The sequence below is a fragment of the Littorina saxatilis genome, linkage group LG11 (assembly GCF_037325665.1).
Source record: "Littorina saxatilis isolate snail1 linkage group LG11, US_GU_Lsax_2.0, whole genome shotgun sequence".
In the NCBI taxonomy this organism is placed as follows: domain Eukaryota; kingdom Metazoa; phylum Mollusca; class Gastropoda; order Littorinimorpha; family Littorinidae; genus Littorina; species Littorina saxatilis.
In genome coordinates, this window is record NC_090255.1 from 35,818,374 (window position 1) to 35,843,373 (window position 25,000).

General features: G+C 40.1%; 2 protein-coding genes across 5 annotated transcripts in view; one reads left to right on the plus strand and one right to left on the minus strand.

Moving 5' to 3' along the window:
* LOC138980355 (uncharacterized) overlaps positions 1-8,161 on the plus strand; it is a 25,404-nt gene extending 17,243 nt beyond the window's left edge. The window contains exons 7-13 of one of the 2 annotated variants that reach the window (XM_070353223.1): positions 1-55; positions 549-673; positions 987-1,131; positions 1,379-1,626; positions 3,177-3,295; positions 5,873-5,933; positions 7,126-8,161. The exon at positions 1-55 is cut by the window's left edge and continues 143 nt beyond it. In XM_070353223.1, coding sequence (XP_070209324.1) covers positions 1-55; positions 549-673; positions 987-1,131; positions 1,379-1,626; positions 3,177-3,295; positions 5,873-5,933; positions 7,126-7,233 — 861 coding nt within the window. In that variant the 3' untranslated portion in view covers positions 7,234-8,161. The remainder of the gene's footprint in view (positions 56-548; positions 674-986; positions 1,132-1,378; positions 1,627-3,176; positions 3,296-5,872; positions 5,934-7,125) is intronic. The other variant, XM_070353224.1, reaches the window with a different exon arrangement.
* Positions 8,162-8,299: 138 nt separating this feature from the next.
* The window catches only part of LOC138980356 (transient receptor potential cation channel subfamily M member 3-like), a 29,625-nt gene continuing 12,924 nt past the window's right edge, over positions 8,300-25,000 (minus strand). For 2 of the 3 annotated variants that reach the window (XM_070353226.1, XM_070353225.1), the window contains 3 exons: positions 11,340-11,533; positions 10,656-10,767; positions 8,300-9,550 (listed from right to left, as the gene is read on the minus strand). In XM_070353226.1, the coding sequence (XP_070209327.1) occupies positions 9,355-9,550; positions 10,656-10,767; positions 11,340-11,533 (502 nt within the window). In that variant the 3' untranslated portion in view covers positions 8,300-9,354. Of the gene's footprint in view, positions 9,551-10,651; positions 10,768-11,339; positions 11,534-25,000 lie in introns of all 3 variants that reach the window. The other variant, XM_070353227.1, reaches the window with a different exon arrangement.

The following is a 25,000-nucleotide window of genomic DNA, read 5'->3' on the forward strand; positions in this document are numbered from 1 at the left end:
TTTGAGCTACGAGAAGTTCTTCAAAATCACACCAGAGAGGATTTAAGACAACTTGGTAAATTTAGACTGTTTCGTACTTGAGCTAAAACTGTTCAGTAGCACTCTATAAGAGAAATCCGACATTCGCGGGTGTGTGTGGTGTGTGTATGGTGTGTGTGTGTGTGTGTGTGTGTGTGGTGTGTGTGTGTGTGCGCGCGTGTGTGTGTGCGCGTGCGTGTGTGCGTGTGTGCGCGTGCGTGCGTGTGTGTGTGTGTGTGTGCGTGCGTGCGTGTGTGCGTGTGTGTGTGTGTGTGTGTGTTTGGCATTTTGGTGGGAAGCAAGCCGGCTATATATTAAATTGACCTCAAATAGTTACAGACTGGAATAAGACATGACATTCAGGACAGGACCCCCCACACACACACCATGTTGTAGTGAAAAAATCCCAAATTGGTTTCTGGTAACAGAAACTGGGCCCAATGTAAAAGTCAATATTGTGCAGTTTTTTTGGCTTAAAAGCTTAACACACACAAACAGCTGGGGAATTGTTTGCTATTTCGTTCTTGAAGGAAAAACTTTGATGACGAGTGGTGAAAGTGGAAATGCTCCAGACAATCCCAGACACGTCATGTTGTCCTACTCGAAAGCCAACCGTGAATTGGTAACAAAAGTCTGCACCTTCCTCAAAGAGCATGTAAGTGTGCGACTTTCAGTATGTTATGGGGTATATACTCGTTATTGTCTGATGAGAGCTCAATGGTTTTGCGCGCCTGCTTGTGTGTGTGCGTGAGTGTGTGTGCGTGAGTGTGTGTGTGTGTGTGTGTGTGTGTGTGTGTGTGTGTGTGTGTGTGTGTGTGTGCGCGTGCGTGTGTGTGTAAATGTTCTTTTTTGTTTAAATTCGACATAAACCTCTTCCTGTCGATGACCTATGCATTTAACATTGTTGATACACTTGCAGTTTTATGTGGTCTGGTATATAATGAGTGTGTCCATATTTCCACTGGCAGAATATCCCCGTCTGGATGGATATCTTCAACATGGCCGATGCAGAAGACACAACTTCACAGGCCATGGCAGAGGCAGTGGAAGGCTCAGTGGTTTTCCTGATGTGCTACAGTAAAAACTACAAGAACAGCCAGTACTGTAAGCAAGGTAAGACTTCGCAGAAAGTATATATTACAGATTGTGCTTCAAAGAATTTCTCTTGTAATGCTATTTAATAAGTTCAGACATTTGTTATTGTTAGACCTTCCGTTTCTAGTACGGAAGTGAATCTCAATACTGAAGGTTTTTTCTCGGATGTTGTTAGAACCAGAGCTTTGAAATTTCGCATGCTTCCTGTAGGCTTCCATCAGCATGTTAAATATTGACAGTTTGCACCCAGAATCTTCCCTTTCAGAAGCTGACTATGCAAACAAACTGAAAAAGTACATCATACCGCTGAAACTCCAGCCAGGATACGACCCGACAGGATGGCTTGGGTTCATCATTGGCGACAAGTTTTTCTTCGACTTCACAAAAGAAGCTCTGCACCAGCAGAAGCTACAGAAGCTTACACAGAAAGTCAAAGATCGCTTCAGAAAATCGTGTCCTGATGAAGTGGACGGTGCAGTTGTAACAGAGGGCGAACATGGCATGTCAGTGGTGGTACGTATCAGAAGGTTGTTGATGTCTTTGTTTTGTTGAGTTCTTTAAACAACAATCCCAAAACAAAACAAAAAAATCAAAATTCCAAAATTGTCCAAACGTTCGCTCGGAAGATACACGCGAGGCGTTGTCTCTTTTAAGTGGAGACACATAAACTTATCTGACAAATGGTCCAGAAACTCGCTTGGAAGATACAAGCGAGACAGTGTTCCGAGCAAGCTTCTGGACAATTTGTCAGAGAAGTTTATTTTCTGTATTACAAGTGTTTGTCTGTCAGTCCACATGAAAGACCTCAGGTTTTGTAATAGATACAACGTTCCAATAACTTTGTTTTTAGATTCTTTAAAACAAAGGCATGCGCTTAAAAGCTTTCAATTGCGTGAGCTGTTGTGGGACGCATGTTTTATTGTATTGCTTATCACACGTGCTACTATTTCGTTTATTGTGTGTCCCTCAAAGACGAATGCAGTAAAATGTCTCGAATGAGAGTGTGGGTGACTCTTAGAGTTGAAGACAAATGCAATTCTCTTCGTAGTTGTCACTAACATTTCATTAATAATACTGTATCACTGACATTTATTTTTTGCTTACCATCCCGACGAAGGCAGTATATCTGCAGAAATATTGAAAATCCTAACCTGGTTACTTGCGTGTCTTGTTTTTATCACAATTATATTTTTGTCGTATAAAAAGTCGTTCCACAATACGTTTGAGCCCGTTTTGCATCAAACAGAGCCCATCAGGTGTACACCATTGTGTTTGAGGATCTTATTTGACGGGCATTGTTTGCCTTTGTTGGATTTCTTATTTGCTTGATATATGTTATATGCAGTTATCTATGGTGAAATGAACAAGATTATTCTTGAATTTACGTCTTTGCCTCAATGTCAGTGTCCAAGGTTTATACATGCATATTTGCACCAAATCTCCTCTCTCTCTCTCTCTCTCTCTCTCTCTCTCTCTCTCTCTCTCTCTCTCTCTCTCTCTCTCTCTCTCTCTCTCTCTCTGTCTCTCTCGTGTATTGTGACCGTTTGTTCATGCCATCAATGTTTTATTCTTTCACTCACTTTACGGACTTTCGACCATTATTTTCCTGCAGTTACGTTTGCTCAATTAATTTATCTGACTGAGGTTTTGTTCACGTTTTTGGCTGACAAACAGATTGTTCAGTTTGAGTCTTTCAAGCTGACTGATTGACTGAATGTTGTTCAGCTTTATACGACTTGGTTATTCGTTCGTTTGGCTATCGGTTATGTGGTTAGTTGGTAGTCTGTCTGTTCGTTTTTCAAGGATAGTTAGTTGTGTGTTCTTTAATTCCCTATATATCGATTCTTTACTTAATGATCTTGAATATGTTTTAAAGAGTGGACAGAGAACTAAACCAAAGAATAAGATTGACGCTGAATTAGTCTCGGATGACTCCCATTTTTTTCTAGACAAAATACAACAACCAACCAACTCAGCGATTTAAATCCTATTTCGTGTGAACTTACTCAGTGTAAGAAGTTTAATGGCCTGTATGCAACGTTTTGTAATTTTAATTTTGTCAGGTTGACAGCAGTCATGGTGGAATGGTGTTATCCGCACCAAAATCACAAACCAGAGATGAGATACTGAAGTGGGAACAGAAAGACGTGGCGGCTTGGATGGAACGCTTTTGCCTGAAAGGGTGAGTATCACGCTTGTACAACTCTCTATCAGACCATAATTATACTATTCTCAATCAAAGATCAGGGCTTTCTTTCTTTCTTTATTTGGTGATTAACGTCGTTTTCAACCGTTCAAGGTTATATCGCGACGGGGAAAGGGGGGGGGATGGGATAGAGCCACTTGTTAATTGTTTCTTGTTCACAAAAGCACTGATCAAAAAAATTGCTCCATGGGCTTGCAACGTAGGACAATATATGACCTTACTGGGAGAATGCAAGTTTCCAGTACAAAGGACTTAACATTTCTTACATACTGCTTGACTAAAATCTTTACAAACATTGACTATATTCTATACAAGAAACACTTAACAAGGGTAAAAGGAGAAACTGAATCCGTTAGTCGCCTCTTACGACATGCTGAGGAGCATCGGGTAAATTCTTCCCCCTAACCCGCGGGGGGAGATCAGGGCTTGTAGGTACACATTTGATTGTAATTATAACAGAATGAATTGGTCGAATTTTGTTGTTTGATTGTTTTTGTAGTTTCTTTCAGGTCTTTTTCGTCTTAAAACCTCAAACTTAAGATGCCCCATTCCATTATAACCATGGTAAAGATTGTTGCGTAAAACACAGAGTGGCATTCACCAAGCTCCTGCAGTGTGTTCCTGTTTGACGTGCTGTCGCCCTTGTCACATACGAGTTTACTTTTCATGACGTGATTCAGAATCAACGTCAAGTAGGAAGGAATGACAAAAGCGCACATTTGTGACCCTCCACCACGAAATGAGTCGCATGTCACCTCACGCGGTTCTGCGCTAGGCATAATATAAGTCCGGGGGGTGTCTAGTAACAGTGTGAGGGTCACCATAGTCACAGGCTTATAACTCGAAAAGTGTTCACTCGTTTCTAAAACGGTTTTCACCACTGGATAGAGAATAAAAAAACTCTTCAAGAAAATGTAAAAATATGAAAATCATGAAAAGGTGACATGCGACTCATTCCGTGGTGGAGGGTCACATTTGACACTAAATAAATGTCACAATTTTACTTGAGTCTTTAGTATTTTGCCTACGCATTTTTAAAGCCTTGTATTAATTGGGCGATGTCGATTTCGTAAAGACGACTTCAGGAAGCTTACTGCACGAAGCTTTGGCACTGAAGTTTGGGTAAAAAGACTTTGCAAAGTCTGCGCGAAATCAACTTTGGGCTCAATTAAGGAAGGGCTTAAGCAAGCCGGTCAGCATGGCAGGCTGAGAGAGTTGATGATGCCTATAAGACCAAACAAACATATAGATTGGTTTTATAGGGTAACCCGACCGACCCTATTTGTTCCCGCCGACCCTAAAACCCTTTTTACATTTAGTCAAGTTTTGACTAAATGTTTTAACATAGAGGGGGAATCGAGACGAGGGTCGTGGTGTATGTGTGTGTGTGTGTGTGTGTGTGTGTTTGTGTGTGTGTGTGTGTGTGTGTGTGTCTGTGCGTGTGTGTGTGTAGAGCGATTCAGACTAATGGACCGATCTTTATGAAATTTTACATGAGAGTTTCTGGGAATGATATCCCCGGATATTTTTTTTCATTTTTTCGATAAATACCTTTGATGACGTCATATCCGGCTTTTTGTAAAAGTTGAGGCGGCACTGTCACACCCTCATTTTTCAATCAAATTGATTGAAATTTTGGCAAAGCAATTTTCGACAAAGGCCGGACTTTGGTATTGCATTTCAGCTTGGTGGCTTAAAAACTAAGGAATGAGGTTGGTCATTAAAAATCGGAAACTTGTAATTAAATTTTTTTTTTTAAACGATCCGAAAATAATTTCATCTTATTTGTCGTCATTTTCTGATTCCAAAAACATATACATATGTTATATTTGGATTACAAACAAGCTCTGAAAATTAAAAATATGAAAATTATGATTAAAATAATTTTTCCGAAATCGATTTAAAAACAGTTTCATCTTATTCCTTGTCGGTTTGTTTGTTTGTTTGTTTGTTTGTTTGCTTAACGCCCAGCCGACCACGAAGGGCCATATCAGGGCGGTTTCCTTGTCGGTCCCTGATTCCAAAAACATATAGATATGATAAAAATGTTTGGATTAAAAACAAACTCAGTAAGCTAAAATGAATAGACATACAGAAAAGCGTGTTATCCTGCTCAGCGCGACCACTACCGCACTATTCTGCATGGCTTGTCGATTTCACTGCCTTTGCCACGAGCGGTGGACTGACGAAACTACGAGTATGTGGTCTTGGTGAAAAAAGCAGTGCGTTCAGTTTCATTCTGTGAGTTCGACAGCTTGACTAAATGTTGTTATTTCGCCTTACGCGACTTGTTTCATTTATCAAAAAAACACAAAAATGTTCGGCACATTTTGCGAGCCATACCGAGACTAAGGGAACTAACCTCCTTTAAAATCAACTAAATTATAAAAAAAAAAATTGTTAAAAAGGCCGACCCTATCTTTTTCGGACACGTTACCCTAAATCAACATATATTTTTGTTTGGCCTAATCTAAATGTAAAGCATTTGTCCCGTCATAAAAAGGTGACCCAAAATATGCTCAGGTTGACAGTGAATTTCTTATGTGTTGACAGGAAGAAGATTGAGGTTCTGACAGGAATGGAGATCGCATTTCTTCACGAGATGAAATCAGAGGTAAACGAAACTCGGTTCAAACCGCACAAGATCTTGTTGTGATTTTAATGTGACGGGCGCAATGGCTTGACGGATAAGCCGCCTGCCTCCCATGCAGAAGGTCGATCGTGTGTTCGAATCATGGCCCAGCCTGGTGGGCTAAGTGTGGAGATGTTTTTGATCTCCCATGTCAACTTATGTGCGGACCTGCTGGTGCCTTATCCTCCTTGTGTGTACACGCAAGCGCAAGACCAAGTGCGCACGGTACAGATTTCGGTGGGTTATGGAAACAGGAAATTACCAAGCATGCTTCCCTCGATAGCGGCGTATGGCTGTGAGGTTAGTGGCGGGGTAAAAACGGTCATACAGGTAAAAAAAAAACCACTCTTGCAAATTACACGAGTGTACGAGGGAGTTTCAGCCCATGAACGCAGAAGAAGAAGAAGATTATAATGTATTGTTATTGTTGATTGTAGCAGTGGTAATTGTTTTGATGGTGGATGTAAAAAAAGCAATAGCTGTTTGATACACCATGGAGGCAACATGAATACTTTGGGGGACAAAGAGCATTTTCTGCATGGACCTCCCTTTACTTCTTAGGGGTCCAACTCGTTACAGCAAGAAGTCGGGATGTTTATTTTTGTTATGTGTCCAAATGTCCAAATCCCATGTAAAAGCCTGGCAGATCTAAGATGGTGAGCTGAATCGATTTCTTGGGAAAGAGTGTGCATTTGAAACTCGATTACGCCACACGTTATCTTGGGACAGAGTCTGCTTTTGAAACTCAATTACGCCACACGTTATCTTGGGACAGAGTGTGCTTTTGAAACTCGATTACGCCACATGCGTTATCTTGGGACAGAGTGTGTTTTTGAAACTCGATTACGCCAAGCGTTTTCTTGGGACAGAATGTGCTTTTGAAACTCGATAACGCCACACGTTATCTTGGGACAGAGTGTGCCTTTGAAACTCGATTACGCCACACGTTATCTTGGGACAGAGTGTGTCTTTGAAACTCGATTACGCCACACGTTATCTTGGGACAGAGTGTGTCTTTGAAACTCGATTACGCCACACGTTATCTTGGGACAGAGTGCGCCTTTGAAACTCGATTATGCCAAACGTTATCTTGGGACCGAATGTGCCTTTGAAACTCGATTTTGCCACACTTTACAAGCAAGTTTTGTAAGCCTTTATACTGATTTTGTTTCAGGCGCCAGAGTTCTTCTACCAGATGTTGGCCTCACACTTGCAGCTAAAGACTGTTCCTGACATGGCAAAGTTTACCTACGCCTTGAAGAAGATCGGTCAAACGCCGTAGACGTTCTTTCCTTGTGTCGACACAACATGCTTTGGTTTTAGTTTGATTGACAACAAAGGTCATTGAGACTTGTCAATACAGATCATTGACACTTGAGGATCTCTGAAAATCATGAACGTTCTAATTGCAAGGGAAATTGATGTTTTTATGAATATTTGTTTGTTGTTTGTGTGATGCTGGTAGCCAGGGTTTTTATCGTTTTGGTGTGGATTTTCTGGGTCCTAATTACAAGCGTAATCTTTGAAAACAGCTTTCATTGGCCAAGTCTGAATTCACTTTGATGTGTTTGCTATCATCAAAACAACGAAGTGAGCAAAAATGCTGTAATGTGTCAGCTATGTCTGTCTCTGAATCTCTTTTATATTTTGAGTTAATAACATTTCAATGTTTATTATTCTCTCAAGTGCTAGGATACATGTTCCGCATTACTCTCACTTAATGTTCTTGCACATGCCGCATTTATTTTGAGCGCTTACTCCCTCTTGTCTCGCAGATTCTATCTGTTGAACACTACTTTTATAACAATGATTACTACACATATTACAACATTTACCTTCGTGTGTACACGCAAGTACAAGACCAAGTGCGCACGGAAAAGATCCTGTAATCCATGTCAGAGTTCGGTGGGTTTATAGAAACACAAAAATACCCAGCATGCCTCCCCCGAAATCGGCGTATGCTGCCTGAATGGCGGGGTAAAAACGGTCATACACGTACAAATCCACTCGTGCTAAAAACATGAGTGAACGTGGGAGTCTAAGCCCATGAACGAAGAAGAAGAAGAAGAAGAAGTGCAACGAAATCATATTGAGAGGATTGTGATCAACAAAAAAGAATATCGCATTCATATTTCGATCCGATATTTTTCTGCTTGAACAAGTCTACCTTGTAATTTACTTTTTGAGCCGATTATATTTCATGTGCCATGTTTCAGTATTGACCGGAGTCGTTGTCTTGTATGTTGCATTGAATATTAATACGTATGTACACAAATCATCCTGACACACAAACATTCTCTGTGCTTCTCTTCTGTGTGTCTCCCGTCTGCTTCTCTCAGTCTCTCATCTTTCTGTCAAGTCAAGTATTTTATTGTTTTGGGCCCAGAGGGCTTTGAAACAAAGATATAACTTTGAGAAAAAAGGTAACAAATCAGACAGTTAATGTATGTATACAAATTGAGCGGACAAATACAACAATACTATACAACCAAAATAAATTGGCAATATACACTTCCATACATACAAACAAAAAGAAAAGAAAAATAGGTTAAACAAAATCAGGTAAGAAATCAGACAGATAATATTGTATGCATACATTAAGCGGACAACGATAATATACAGCCGAAATAAATTGGCAATACCATTATGCCATGCATCTTTTGTAGAAACACAAAACAAAACAAAAGCATGTATTACATACATATACATACCAATAACGAAACTAGATGTAACGCTAACATACTAAAATCATAACATGGGCTACACAGTTTGCTAGCTTCATTAGTTTTATCTTAGATTTACATTTCATTAACTGTTCATATTTTAAACAATTTGGGTGAGATTTTGTTTGTTTGCTTAACGCCCAGCCGACCACGAAGGGCCATATCAGGGCGGTGCTGCTTTGACATATAACGTGCGCCACACACAAGACAGAAGTCGCAGCACAGGCTTCATGTCTCACCCAGTCACATTATTCTGACACCGGACTAACCAGTCCTAGCACTAACCCCATAACGCCAGACGCCAGGCGGAGCAGCCACTAGATTGCCAATTTTAAAGTCTTAGGTATGACACGGCCGGGGTTCGAACCCACGACCTCCCGATCACGAGATACCCCAGTATGTATGCAATGTACAATGAAGAATTAAGAATCCTGCTTCATGTGCAATGATTATCAAAGTGAGGTTGTCATGAACGGAACCTATGGAATGTACTAAACCAAGGCTAAGCAAGTTCTGAAACACCTTCGTCAATAAAAGCTGCAGTCTTACATTTGCAAACACTACTTGTAGAGTGTACACTCTGCTGCTACCAAGCAAAATCATATTTTTCTCTTTTGTTTCCCCCTCCGCGAAAAATAAGCCTTAAATTCAAAATTAAATCTCATAACTACAGAAAAATCTCATTTCCCAATCGGAGAAAGAAAAAACACAGACGTGTCTCCTGCTGTCTCATGTCCTGTGTCAATATCGTTCCGATTCTGATTGTCCTGAATAGTTGGTGCAGATGCAGTCTTTCCAGCGATGAATGGCGATGTCATGGTGTTTATCTTGTGCAATGATTTTCTGGCTAGGTCATCGACATCATGTGTCTCTGTCCTGGTGAAAGCAAGAAACCATGACATCAAGATGCAAGTAACGAAAATATCATTTTTACTTTTCATTAACACAAACAAAACACAAAAAACACTAACCCCCCCCCCCCCCCAAAAAAAAAAAAAAAGACATGGGATGACAAAGACCTTCTGTATGCAGGTCTGGGTGGCCGAGTGGTAAACGCACTTGCCTCGGAAGCGAGAGGTTGCGAGTTCGACCCTGGGTCAGGGCGTTAGCAATTTTCTCCCCCCTTTCCTAACCTAGGTGGTGGGTTCAAGTGCTAGTCTTTCGGATGAGACGAAAAACCGAGGTCCCTTCGTGTACACTACATTGGGGTGTGCACGTTAAAGATTCCACGATTGACAAAAGGGTCTTTCCTGGCAAAATTGTATAGGCATAGATAAAAATGTCCACCAAATACCCGTGTGACTTGGAATAAAGGCCGTGAAAGGTGAATGCTCGCCCTAATAGGCTTGAGGTTTGCTGGCCGATGTGAACGCGTGATATATTGTGTAAAAAATTCCATCTCACACGGCAGAAATTAATATGTAAAGCGCTTAGAGAACGTCAAGCGCTATATAAATCTCCCCATACAATGCAATCCAATACCCAGAGCAAACCGAACACGACAAATGAATGTTGAAAAGCACATGAGCCTATTTTTGAGCAAGAGAAAAAATAATCCATGGTGTCCGTTGACGTTTCTCATCTAAACATCCCTGTCGGACATTTTAGCCACATTCTTGAGAACATTTTGTAAATTTGTTTCTGGTCAATGTAGATTAACGGTCAATACAATAGGAGCAAACACAGAATACTTTTCTTGACATCATGTGATAATTCGTGAACGTGTGTCTTCATAGAATCAAAAAACAAGAAAGGTAGGTTGTTGGAACGTTTGTTATTGACAAAACAATACATTCACAAATATATCGACCCAACGGTCTGTTAAGTGCACAGGCAAACAGTTAATAACAAAAACTTATCTGGCTGATTTTTTCTTCCGCCTGCCACGAAGCCTTTTAACGAAGTGTGTCTATATATTCAAGCAAATTCATCTACGCTGCAAGACAGAAAACACACACAAACAGTAACGTTTATTACCAACCACTTTCCATTGATTTCCTTGGAAACGTTCGCAGCAGGCAGTAAGCACTTCTCAGCAGCATTCTTCTCAAACAATGTCAGACGCCAGCAGTCTTCAGGACTCAGTTCCCACCCTAATTGCAGACACATATACAGGCTTTTCTTTATAACGTTGATGCATTGACTAGATACATGGGGTCTGATAGCTCAGCTGATACAGTACTGGATTGTGATCCAATACTTTAAGGGGTTCGAATGCAGGCGTGGACGGATATTGGTCAACTTGGAGAACTCAGAGACAATATCCATGTCCCACCCCCTTGGCACGTTAAAGACTGTGATCATTTTGCTAGATGCGTGGTTGATTACACCTAAACATTCTGGTCACATTTTGGAGAATATAATATTGCCACGCCCGTAAAAACAAGGTTAGAATACAAAGCCTCGCAAATGGCAGTTTAAGAAAGAAACGTTTACAAGTAAATAAATGAGCATGAGGATCGCCAAGCCAAGTAATCCAAGTTCTAAGACTGCGTTTTTATGAATACAATGATTAATAAAATAACTGCCATATTATGTTTTGCAACATCGGGACGAACAACCTACTCCAAACAGAGAGTTAGTTTATTCAACCGGAAAAATTAAACTACACCTGTCGTTACTGTGACTCTACTACGAACCTTGAAGAAATCTATAACATACTCACTGAATGCATTGTACTTCTGTTCCAGTAAAATGTCATGTTTACTTGCACAGCACGTGCGAAGAACACGGAAGGCGTGGTCAAAAATAATGAGAGGCGGTGCAAGACAGGACCGGTCACAGTACTCATGCACCAATGAGAGGCGATTAAGCCGCCACGCGTTTAGTGACAGCTCTTCCACCTTCTGGAATTTGTAGCTGAAAAGACAGAAGATGTGAAATCGTGAGAAGCTGGGTTGAGGTTGGGGAAAGGAATTGTCGGGGATATAGCTCAGTTGGTAGCGCGCTGGATTTGTATTCAGTTGGACGCTGTCAGCGCAAGTTCGATCCCAGGTTCGGCGGAAATTTATTTCACAGAGTCAACTTTGTGTGCAGACTCTCTTCGGTGTCCGAACCACCCCCCGTGTATACTACATTGGGTGTGCACGTTAAAGATCCCACGATTGAGAAAAGGGTCTTTCCTGGCAAAATTGCTTAGGCACAGTTAATAATTGTCTACCATACCCGTGTGACTTGGAATAAGGCCGTGAAAGGTAAATATGCGCCGACATGGCTGCAATCTACTGGCCGTATAAAATTTCATCTCACACGGCATCACTGCAGAGCGCCTAGAACTGTACCCACGGAATATGCGCGATATAAGCCTCATTGATTGATTGTCATGACGTACTTTGGCAATACTTTGTTTTCTAAAATCAAAATTCTTTTTTTTTTTACTCACCCATTTGTAGATCACTCACTCGTTTTGTTATGATTGGTTTGTTTATTAGTTTGTTAGTAAGTTAGTTAGTTAACTATTAGTTGTTAGATATCTAGCATGTTAGCTAGTCAGAGAGCTAGATAACTATAATTACTTAATTATTATATAGTTGGAATATTACTTATCCACTTACCTACACAGTCATCTAGTTAGCTACTTGGACGGCTAGTTATGACAGATCACAGGGCATATTTAATAATAATAATAATAATAATAATAATGGTGATTTCTATAGCGCTTTCGAACACACAAAGCGCTTTACAAAAGCAATAACAACATCATTACCAGAATGACGCCATTGACGGAATAGAACACAATCATAAACACTTTACAACAAAAACCAAAAACAAAACATAAATGTTACAAAAATCCAGAGGCTCTTACAGGAACGAACTCCCAGTACACACAACAATTATAATGCGCACACACACACACACACACACACACACACACACACACACACACACACACACACACACACACATACACCCACCCACACATGTTCACACACACACACACACACACACACACACACACACACACATACGGACGAGGAGCACCTTAGGTACCGGTCATACGCAGACGGATCTGTGTGACTTCTGTACGTACGAAATCCACATTAGGTACCGTTTGGCTATACACAGTGTGTAACCCGTACGGACGAAGGCGTTGAGTACCTGTTTCCTATACACACTGATGGTTGTGTGTAGTGTCAGTAAAGTGTGATTAGGTGAGGATGGAACTTTAACCGTCGATCACTTTACATGTGTAACCTCAATTAATATGTTGCATGTTTTGCTTTTGATTTGTATGTTGCTTACTTTGTCATTTTGTTGTTTATGTTTATTTGCTTGTTTGCTTACTTGTCGATTGTTTGCTGGTACGTTCGTTTACTTTGTTTATTTGTCATGTTGCTTTCCTTGTTTATCATTTATTAGACATTTGTATTAGAAGTAAGGACCGGTTGTAAGAAAAGGCGTCGCCTTAAACCTCTATCCTTGAAAAATAAAGTTCCATCATCATCTCTCTCTCTCTCTCTCTCTCTCTCTCTCTCTCTCTCTCTCTCTCTCTCTCTCTCTCTCTCTCTCTCTCTCTCTCTCTCTCTCTCTCTCTCTCTCTCTCTCGTTTTACATTTAGTCAAGTTTTGACTAAATGTTTTAACATAGAGGGGGAATCGAGACGAGGGTCGTGGTGTATGTGTGTCTGTGTGTGCGTGTGTGTGTGTGTAGAGCGATTCAGAGTAAACTACTGGACCGATCTTTATGAAATTTGACATGAGAGTTCCTGGGTATGATATCCCCGGATTTTTTATTGATTTTTTTCGATAAATGTCTTTGATGACGTCATATCCGGCTTTTTGTAAAAGTTGAAGCGGCACTGTCACACCCTCATTTTTGAATCAAATTGATTGAAATTTTGGCCAAGCAATCTTCGACAAAGGTCGGACTTCGGTTTTGTATTTAAGCTTGGTGGCTTAAAAATGTATTGATGACTTTGGTCATTACAAATCTGAAAATTGTAAATAATTTTTTTTTATAAAACGATCCAAATTTACGTTCATCTTATTCTTCATTATTTTCTGATTCCAAAAACATATAAATATGTTATATTCGGATTAAAAACAAGCTCTCAAAATTAAAAATATAAAAAATTCTGATCAAAATCAAATTTCCGAAATCGATTAAAAAAAACAATTTCATCTTATTCCTTGTCGGTTCCTGATTCCAAAAACATATAGATATGATATGTTTGGATTAAAAACACGCTCAGAAAGTTAAAACGAAGAGAGGTACAGAAAAGCGTGCTATGCAGCACAGCGAAACCATCACCGCGCTAAACAGTCTCGTCAGTTTCACTGCGTTTTGCGCGAGCGGCGGACTACGGTCACTGTGAAAAAATGCAGTGCGTTCAGTTTCATTCTGTGAGTTCCACAGCTTGACTAAAATGTAGTAATTTCGCCTTACGCGACTTGTTTTTTTGTGGTTTTTTTAAATTGGAGAAAACCGGTTTCTTTTTTTTTTCTTTTTTTGGTGTGGTTTGCATGGTTGTTTATACAAAAAGCAATTGAGGAGCCATAGATGGTTACTTTTTTTTCTCCTTTTTTTTTCTTCTTATTCTCGTCCATCCGCTCCCTCCCACCCCCCTCATAATATTCACAAACGTCATATATCACTTCACCTCATCTCGACTTATACATTACTCACAATCTTCTAATGTACATTTTATTTTCCAATATACTATTCAAATCGTATCTATCACCATACTAATATTTACTAATACACATTTTTGCAATCAAAATAATGTGATTAAGTACCTTATTATTTTGGCATATATTACTAGGTTGATAACCAAACAAGACATCGTGTTCTGAGAGGTGCACATTTGATCCTGTATTTCTAAAAATATAATGGACAACATTTTCCCAAAAGCTCGTCAACTTCTCACATTGACAAAAAAAGTGTTCAACATAATCAATGTGTTTACAAAATGTACATAATTTTGTTTCTCTAATTTTCATTTTATCTAATAAAATATTCGTGGGATAAATATTATGCAATATTTTCCATTGTAACAATCGCAATCTTTCTTCTTTTGTACATTTGCTTGCTAACAGCCAATAACTGTGATCTAGTTTAACCTGATATTTATGTAACCAAAATGTAGCAGCGCAAGGCTCGCTCGCTTTAGACTGGACTATCAGCATGCGAATCTTTCTCGCGGAGGGGTTCCGTGTGTCAAGGTCATTATTGTGTTCGCCTGCTCGCGGGCTGGCTGTGTTTTTGCGAAGTGCAAGCGCTCGCACAGCAGTCTTCACTGCGCCGTACTAAAAAAATCTAGAGGGACTGTATCCTTTCTTTGTGCACAGCTGGTTAAAAAGAATCATATCTCCGTTAACCCAAATATCTTTCACCATATCTAAATGCGCTTCTATCCATTTTTTAAAATATAAGCTTTTATTTTTATAAACCACTTTTATATTGTTCCACAAACATTGATCGCCAAAGCGATCTTCTCTCTCATAAATCAATGCTTTATTATGGATTCATTTTAAGAGAACTTCTGTCTAAAAGTTTGATCGAATGCATTCAATACCTTGGTTTTAGTAGTGTTGTGGCTTTAAAACAAAGTAAATTTCTTCCCAATACCTGATAAAGACTTAACGGAATCGTTGTCCACGGTTCATGTTTTTGTTGTTGAAGTTTTGCTGCCCATGTCAGTAAAAATGAAGTCTGCATATCGTGGACGTTTATCATGTTAATACCACCTTCTTCCACCACATTACACAATACATTTCGTTTAACTTTTTCAAAGGCTTTTGTATTTGAATACTTCCTTTTCCAGAGACACCTGAACAAAATAGTATTCAACTTATCGAGAACTTTAACAGGGGCAAGAAGCGCCTGCATAACGTAAACAAATTGTGAAACTAAGAAGGACTTAATAATACATAATTTGCCGCTTATACTTAAATTTCTTCTTGACCATCTGCAAATGATTTGTTCAACTTTTTCAAGTCTTTTTGGACCAATTTTCCATAATTTCAGAGGCCGGGATGTCATTTTTAAAACTGACTAATTCCCATGATTTTAACCTGGGTATTCCATTTAATATCGCAATATTTCTCTTGACAGTTTTTACGCGATCCCAACCACATTGCTTCCGTTTCACTTTTATTTAATTTTAAGCGAGATATATTGGAAAAATCATCAATAATTTTCAAAACCGTTTCCATGTCGTTTTTATCTTGAAGTAAAACAGTTATGTCATCGGCGTACATAGCCAGTTTCAAGATACGCGATGTTTGTTCTGCAAAACCTACATCTGGTAAGGCAAATCCTTTAATATTGGGGTGACTTCGGATTTGTATTGCTAATAATTCTACACTTATTTCTTCCGAAATCCAACCCATATAATTTATGCAGCTCGTGGTGTTTGTCATTAAACCAATATGTAATGCTATTTGAGACCGTTGAAGAGCCAGGTTGGTTATTGCCCTTTTAACTTCTCTTAAAACTTTAATCCATTTAACAAATATTTCGCCAAAACCAAATTTTTTAAAGGACCAGACCACATAGTCTTTTGAGATGGAATCGTAGGCTCGGGCGTAGTCAAGGGCAAGTAATATACCTGCTTGATTTCTTTCATTAGCGTAATTAATGACATCATCAATTAATCTAATCAAGTTACTTGCCTTTCTTCCCTTAATACATCCTGTCTGATCTTCTGACACGAGGTCAGAAATAACACCAGATACGCGCTGCGATAAACATGTTGCCAGCATTTTATAATCTGTATTGGTTACAGATATAGGGTTTCCAATTCTTAAGGCTATCTCTCGGCAAATCTTTATCCTTATGGATCAACGTGATAACTGCTCTTTTCTGAGTATCTGACAATTCACCGACTCTAAATGCACTTTGAAGGGAATTAACCACCATCATTTTTACTTTAGGCCAACATTTTTTCATGAAACTTGTAGTCAATCCGTCTAAACCTGGTGACGAACCATTTTTTAATAAAGACAGCGCCCTGCCGATTTCTAACACGGTAAAATCAGTTTCCAAACCATATTTTCGTTCGTCATTTAACTGAGGAATATTTAAATTAAGAACTTTACTTTCAGCATCCTCCTCAACAAAATTCCCATTTTTATCAAACACGTTATTGTAAAATCTCACTTGCTCCTGTAAAATTCCTTTTTGCGTCGTTATTGAGAGCCATTTTCATCAATTAATCTGTCCATAAATTTTCAATCAGCTTTCACTTTTTCCATATTTAAAAAATATAATATCACTTCACATGCACAATTCTATATAACATATTACAACCAAACACAATAGCAAATAAGCAAAAAAACTCAGAACATGGTTTGAAAGGGTAGCTTTATTGGTCTTTTTTCGAACGAATGTAAGGATCACTATATCCCGCCAAACCGCAACACGGTGGCCTAGTGGTAAGGCGTCCGCCCAGTGAGCGGGAGGTCGTGGGTTCGAACCCCGGCCGGGTCATACCTAAGACTTTAAAATTGGCAATCTAGTGGCTGCTCCGCCTGGCGTCTGGCATTATGGGGTTAGTGCTAGGACTGGTTGGTCCGGTGTCAGAATTATGTGACTGGGTGAGACATGAAGCCTGTGCTGCGACTTCTGTCTTGTGTGTGGCGCACGTTAAATGTCAAAGCAGCACCGCCCTGATATGGCCCTTCGTGGTCGGCTGGGCGTTAAGCAAACAAACAAACAAACAAACAAAATATATCCCGCCAACTAGAGTTATTACGGCTTGTTGATTTTGCCAATACAAAAGTCATTTTTTCTCACTTCATTGGTGCAAACAGTGTAATATTGTGTTGTAAATTCTATTGTTATGCAATTGTTGTTATATTTGTAAGCATAAGAGAGAGAGAGAGAGAGAGAGAGAGAGAGAGAGAGAGAGAGAGAGAGACAGAGAGAGAGAGAGAGAGAGAGAGAGAGAGAGAGAGAGAGAGAGAGAGAGAGAGAGAGATTTTTCACTCCATCAAAGTATCTCCTTTTGAATGCTAAATATAAGTCAGGGAATACGTCTAAAAATGGCCTCCAAATTCCAGGAAATATGTATATTACCTGGATATTTTAGGGAATATATATATATATTCATTGAGTGAAACAGGGAATACGTATAAATCAAATCTCTTATATTATTAAAAGCTGCATCAAAAGGTGTGCAACATTGATATCGGGACTACACAAAATAGAATGTTTATATAATGGGTGGTGGTGGATAATGCTGCCTGGATTAAAATATAACAAGTCGCGTAAGGCGAAAATACAATATTTAGTCAAGTAGCTGTCGAACTCACAGAATGAAACTGAACGCAATGCAACGCAGCAAGACCGTATACTCGTGGTCCATCGCTCACGGCATAGGCAGTGAAATTGACAAGAAGAGCGGGGTAGTGGTTACGCTATGCTGCATAGCACGCTTTTCTGTACCTCTCTTCGTTTTAACTTTCTGAGCGTGTTTTTAATCCAAACATATCATATCTATATGTTTTTGGAATCAGGAACCGACAAGGAATAAGATGAAAGTGTTTTTAAAACGATTTCGAAAAAAAAATTTTGATAATAATTTTTATATATTTAATTTTCAGAGCTTGTTTTTAATCCGAATATAACATATTTATATGTTTTTTGAATCAGCAAATGATGGAGAATAAGATAAACGTAAATTTGGATCGTTTTATAAATTTTTATTTTTTTTTACAATTTTCAGATTTTTAATGACCAAAGTCATTAATTAATTTTTAAGCCACCAAGCTGAAATGCAATACCGAACCCCGGGCTTCGTCGAAGATTACTTGACCAAAATTTCAACCAATTTGGTTGAAAAATGAGGGCGTGACAGTGCCGCCTCAACTTTCACGAAAAGCCGGATATGACGTCATCAAAGACATTTATCAAAAAAATGAAAAAAACGTTCGGGGATTTCATACCCAGGAACTCTCATGTCAAATTTTATAAAGATCGGTCCAGTAGTTTAGTCTGAATCGCTCTACACACACACACACACACGCACAGACAGACAGACAGACAGACAGACACACATACACCATACCCTCGTTTCGATTCCCCCTCGATGTTAAAATATTTAGTCAAAACTTGACTAAATATAAAAAGAGGTAAACAGGTGGCGAACTGTATTAAGTTTCACTGACGGTTTAGTCTTCAGTGACAATGCAAATAACAAATCAGAGGTGATTCTTGCTAAACATCAAGCTTTTATTTATTCGTATGAATTTAGCAATGAAAAACGGATTGACAATTAAGGGTAAAGAGAGAGGGGGGGAGAAAGAAGGAGGGGGAAAGAGAGGGAGGGGGAGAGAGGGAGGGGGAGAGAGGGAGGGGGGGGGGGAGAGAGGAACGGGGGGAGAGAGGCAGGGCGAGAGAGAGGGATGCGTGGGGCTGGCGGTGGGGGTGGGGGGGGGGGGGGGGGCGTGGAGAGGAGCAGCTAGTCGTAGAGCGGTTCGACTCGCGCAGTGGCTATACATTGCACGGTTCGCGTGCCATCAATTAGAACGTCGTCAAGCAGGTAACCCGCTGAGAAACCTACTGGAGAGCTAGAGAGACAGCTGGACGCATTCCTTGTTTATGGTCAGCAGATTAATGTACTGCCACACTGAGATTGAAGTCGCAGAGGGTTACATCGGACTGGGTGGCCGAGTGGTAACGCAGTTGCGCTCGGAAGCGAGAGGTTGCGAGTTCGACCCTGGGTCAGGGCGTTAGCAATTTTCTCCACCCTTTCCTAACCTAGGTGGTGGGTTCAAGTGCTAGTCTTTCGGATGAGACGAAAAACCGAGGTCCCTTCGTGTACACTACATTGGGGTGTGCACGTTAAAGATCCCACGATTGACAAAAGGGTCTTTCCTGGCAAAATTGTATAGGCATAGATAAAAATGTCCACCAAAATACCCGTGTGACTTGGAATAATAGGCCGTGAAAAGTAGGATATGCGCCGAAATGGCTGCGATCTGCTGGCCGATGTGAATGCGTGATGTATTGTGTAATAAAAATTCCATCTCACACAGCATAAATAAATCCCTGCGCCTTGAATATGTGCGCGATATAAATTGCATAAAATAAAAATAAAATAAATAAATCCCTGCGCTTAGAACTGTACCCACGGAATACGCGCGATATAAGCCTCATATTGATTGATTGATTGACATCCTCATATAGTCACAGTATACTGACACCAGTCCTAGCATGATAGAGCGGCTGTCACTATAGGTGTCTCTCTTTGTGTGTCTGTATCATATTACTTGTGATTAAAACAAAAAATGCCTGATAGGAAACAAATAGAAAAAATGTTATGACAGAGATTCCCCTAATATTTCCGAATGTCATTTCTACAATGACGCTTTGAATAACGTCTTAATAAAAGTTGGTTGACGTGAAATGTGGCTTGAAAAAAAAGAGCATTAAAACCTTTAACGTAATGCAACAAGCAGAGAATATGGAATATTAGCTGTCATAGGGGTACGATACCAGTTAATCACGTTTAACCGAATGTTTGGAGATTCGAGAGTGGAGGATAAGTAGAGTGATATATGGGGGGTGTCATTATTGAAGAGAGAGAGAGATGGAGAGAGAGGAGAGTTGGGAAAAGAGAGAGTGTGTGTAAGAAGGTGAGAGACAGAGGGCGATGGGGAGAGGTTGAGTGATCATATGAGGGGTGTTGTCAATATTAGAAAGATAGAGGGGGAGAGAAGGAGAGAGAGATGGGAGGGTGAAGAAAGAGAGAGAGTGTGTAAGATGCCTCCATAAGAGATGTAGCCTAGAATAAAAGCAATGTCCCTCGATGCATGTATTATTTCTCTTAACGAGTATAAAATAAGTTATGTAAGTCATTTTTCGTAGGCCTAATATGAAAACAATAATGTTGAAGTCTGAATCCAGTATCATTATTTTGAACTGTTTCGGTCTATACATGTAGTCTGCTTAAAGCAGAACGCTTCCGTGTAGCATATATATCTTTCATGTTCTCTTGGGACGGGCCAGGGAATGTGTTACAAACTAACGCTTGCTTATTAGCAAGCCCAGTCAGTTCTGTACGCGAGTAGTGAAACATGATAGCGGTCAGTGGATCAGTTACCAACATTCCTATTGACATCTGGTAGTGATTTAGTCTTGATGGTGATCGGTGCTTTCCTTCGTTAGCCACTGGACTTGTCAGTTACATTTTGACGATTATCTGAGCGACCCCTTTTACAGAAAATTCAAATAGCAACCGAACCCATTCATGGAAGATCATATAGGATGTACATTAGGACGGTCCCTAATCACGAAGACGGTCACCTAGAAACTCGCTCAAATATGTGATTTTTCTTGATACATTGTTAACTAATCTAAAAGATTGGAGTTTTCCTAACAATACACACACACACAACGTATTCGTTTTGATAACAAAAATAATGATATGGCATGTATCAATAGCCGGCATGTGATAAAGGGGTAACAAAATAATAATTAACAAGTGACCATAATGATCCTAATACTTTCCGTTTATCATCTCGTGCTGTGGTTGTTGTTTTATTATTTAAAGTCTTCTTCATCGAAATGATAAGACATCTCGGGCTGATTGGTCCTGATATGGCTCAAAAGAGTCGGGTGGACCGAAAGCAAATATCAAGTAAAGTATCTGGGGCTGATAGAACATATAGACCCTAACGGGTGTAAAGTGAGCATATATTAAAACCCTTCCTGGCCGGATAATATGGTACCTAGGGTCACCAAAGTTCAGAGCTTATCGGCATCGACTCCGATGAGCATGCTTCCGAATAGTGGTGTCAACAGTTTTATCAGTTTTGGAGAAAAGTGGGTGCAAACGAAAACATTTAAACCATGCCTGACGGGATAATGTTGGCACTAGGATCATCAAACTACAGAGCAAATCAATGTCAATCATCACAAACTGGGGCCTTAATTTCGGAGAAAATAACTGTGTCCTTACTGGAGACAATTGAGTTTGTTTGTTTGTTTGTTTGCTTAACTCCCAGCCGACCACGAAGGGCCATATCAGGGCGGTGCTGCTTTGACATAGAACGTGCGCCACACACAAGACAGAAGTCGCAGCACAGGCTTCATGTCTCACCCAGTCACATTATTTTGACACCGGACCAACCAGTCCTAGCACTAACCCCATAATGCCAGACGCCAGGCGGAGCAGCCACTAGATTGCCAATTTTAAAGTCTTAGGTATGACCCGGCCGGGGTTTGAACCCACGACCTCCCGATCACGGGGCGGACGCCTTACCACTAGGCCAACCGTGCCGGTTAGACAATTGAGTACATGTATACGAAATAGCATTTCCTGACGGGATAATTTTGAGTGACACCAGGGTCATCAATCCGCAGGACATAATTATGAGCGTTTATTCCCATGGACCTCGAGCTCATAGCCAAAATGAGTTTCAATAGCTTTACCTATTTGGGAGAAATGAGTACATATATATGTTAGTCATATTGAGAACAGACACAAGTCAAACGGGATAATTGCACTATGATCAACAAACTACTTCGTTTGAATGCAAATGTGTTGTTTGTCCCCCAGAGGGTGGACGTTTGCGTTTGTTCCGGTCAGTCTATATGTCACACAAGTCACTAAAATATCACTCACGCGAACTGTCAAGACGCAAAATAGATAAGTTGGTAAATTGCTCTCCTAACGTGACAAAACGAAAGTGTCCGAGGCAGGAGATCGAATCCCATTGGCGTCGTTAATTTAAAAAAAAAGCTTACTGGGTGACGCAGGGGTTTGTCGGACCTGTTCTTCTTAGGGGTTGGGGAGGGGGGAGGTGTTGCGTTGTTGTTGTTGTTTTTTGGGGGAGGAGAACATTGCAGTTATGATAAAAAAAAATTCTGTCAATATTTGTCCCGCGCTAATCTGTGTGAAATCGCTTACCGTTGCCAATCATAATTCATATATTAATACAGGTACTGGTAGCCTTAGTCACACGAAATTGCTAATTTCTGTGGTACTGGGCAACTTTCACGTTATTCCTTTTGCATGGGCATAGTGGAGGCCACCTCGATCAGGACTGGCTGGGACTAATGTGTTTATTTTTTTAATTAAGTGGGTTTATTTGAACATTAAATATTTTTACCTACCGCCGGATGCCCTTAGGCACCCCTGAAGCTCGACATGCAGCCGTCCGGGATAAAACTGCCCGAGAATCCAATAAACACTTTAGACAACACAGTATCATGTCAAATCAAGTTCACTCTCAAACCTATCAAGTTATTATTGTTGTTACTTATTGGAATGGCAAACGGAACATCCATTGCCTATGGTTTTTGTAATGTCATAGCTGTATTTCTCCCTGAAACTTTTGCAAATTATTAGTAGGCCAGTTGGTTAGGACACTCTTGCTTCATCACGTTCTAATCACGCACGTTCGAATCCACGCGGTGTCACTTTTTTTTCTCCCTTTCCCCTACGCTACATTACTTTTCAGGGAATGTGTGCTGTTCATTGTTATTTTATTTTACTGATACGTTTTTTATAATTTAATTCGTCATCCAGCGGGGACGTTTGCGATTGTTCCATTCCGTAAGTATGTATGTATGTCACAATATAGGAACTGCGATAAATCCTGAACGGCTAAGTATTTTTCAACCAAACTTTGTAGGTAGATGTAGACACACGATAGCCTATTGCGTGCAACATTTATATTGGATAGGTCAAAGGTCAAGGTCATTACGGGGCCCGATGGTCAAAATACATAATCAGCCATATCTCCCAAAGTTCTGGGAATATTTCAATGACACTTTTTTTCATTACATACTCTGAGGACGGGTCTACAAAATAGCAGTTAAAAATTACATAATCACAGCAAAAATGTTTTTCTCAGAAAATCGAGTTGAGTTTTTTCTTCTTTTTTTCCCCCTTAAGTTGAAGGGACTAATGTGCTGCGTCTTCATGTTTAATTTCATTTAAAAAAAATGGTTGGCTGGTTCCAAAGTTATAAGGGTTTTAACCATCATATTTGTGGTAATCATATGACTGATAGTTATAAGGCTTCGCTGATCAGGGGAGCTAATCTACTCCACTGAATCACCATCGCTTTGTAGCTATGAATACAATAATAAATCAGTCATGATTCAGACAAGATAAGTCGACCATTGCAACAGTAATAGAAATTGATAATGGTATGGATTCGCATAGACACTTTAATATCCACACCATCAGTGATTAATGAAAATCATAAAACATTTGTTACATCCCGTGAGGAGCACGAGTATTGCTAGTGATATTAATAATAAACATTTATCCGAATACTTCCTAATGCAAGGAGCCCTAGTCGTTTACATAAACCGAAGATGGGGAGGTACAACTTTTCTCTCCCTTCTTCAATGCTAGCGTTCTTGGCCAGGGCACGGTAACTTGATACCAACACGAAAAGGAACGCTGAAACCATGGTCCTGTGGCGCCGCTAACCCGTAACCGGTGGTCAGCATCTGACTTACAGTGCTAGCTCGGCGAAGCCACGGCGAAAGGGCTACGGCTGTAACCCGATAACGGCACCGGCTGATAACAAGTTCACGCTGATATCAATGGCCTTGCTGCATCGCCAACTACCCTTCTGAGGCTCGGGCACCCCGCTGCACCAGCCTCTCCTTTCACCTCTACTTCTGGTGGCCCAATCGGAGGTTCCTCTGCTAGCCACCGATGCTCTGGTTGCTTCAACTTTACGTGATATTTGACATCCTTGACCTCTGATAACATCTAGCCTTGTGTAGAGCACTTGATCACAAAATCAGGACTATTATAATTAAGACACGTACTATACACATAACTTTTTTCATATTTTTTTCTTGCTGTTTATTTTTAGTATTATCATAAAACCATTAATATTACAATTAAGTTCTCATGACCCACAATCTTGACAATAACTGAAATAATGACATCAGTGACTATGCCTTGAAGCTATTGGACAACATTCAAGTGTGTGATATTTATACTGATATTACTGACTTGAAAAATAACTGTGAAGTAAAATGCTTATACTGTCTTAATATACTGTTTAAAACGTTCGCCAGAGACGTTTCTGTTTAATTTTGGTAGCACTAATTATTTGAGCCTCGTGCTTTTGTGTTTCTTCATCTTGCCCTTTCTATGCTAATTCGGACTGTTGGATAAATATGTATTTAAACCAAAAGAAGGCGTACTTCTCTTTTTAACTGTCAATAGTTCGATGAAACAACGCATCAGTTCAGGCGCAGTCAAGTCCAGACTAGCCCCTGTCAGTCACTCCAGTACACGCGTTCGGAATGCACGACAAGCTTGATACGGTTAGTTAAACACTTCCCCTCCGCCTTTGGTAACTTGACACTGATAGCGCGGCGGGGAGGTAGCTCAGTTGGTAGCGCGCT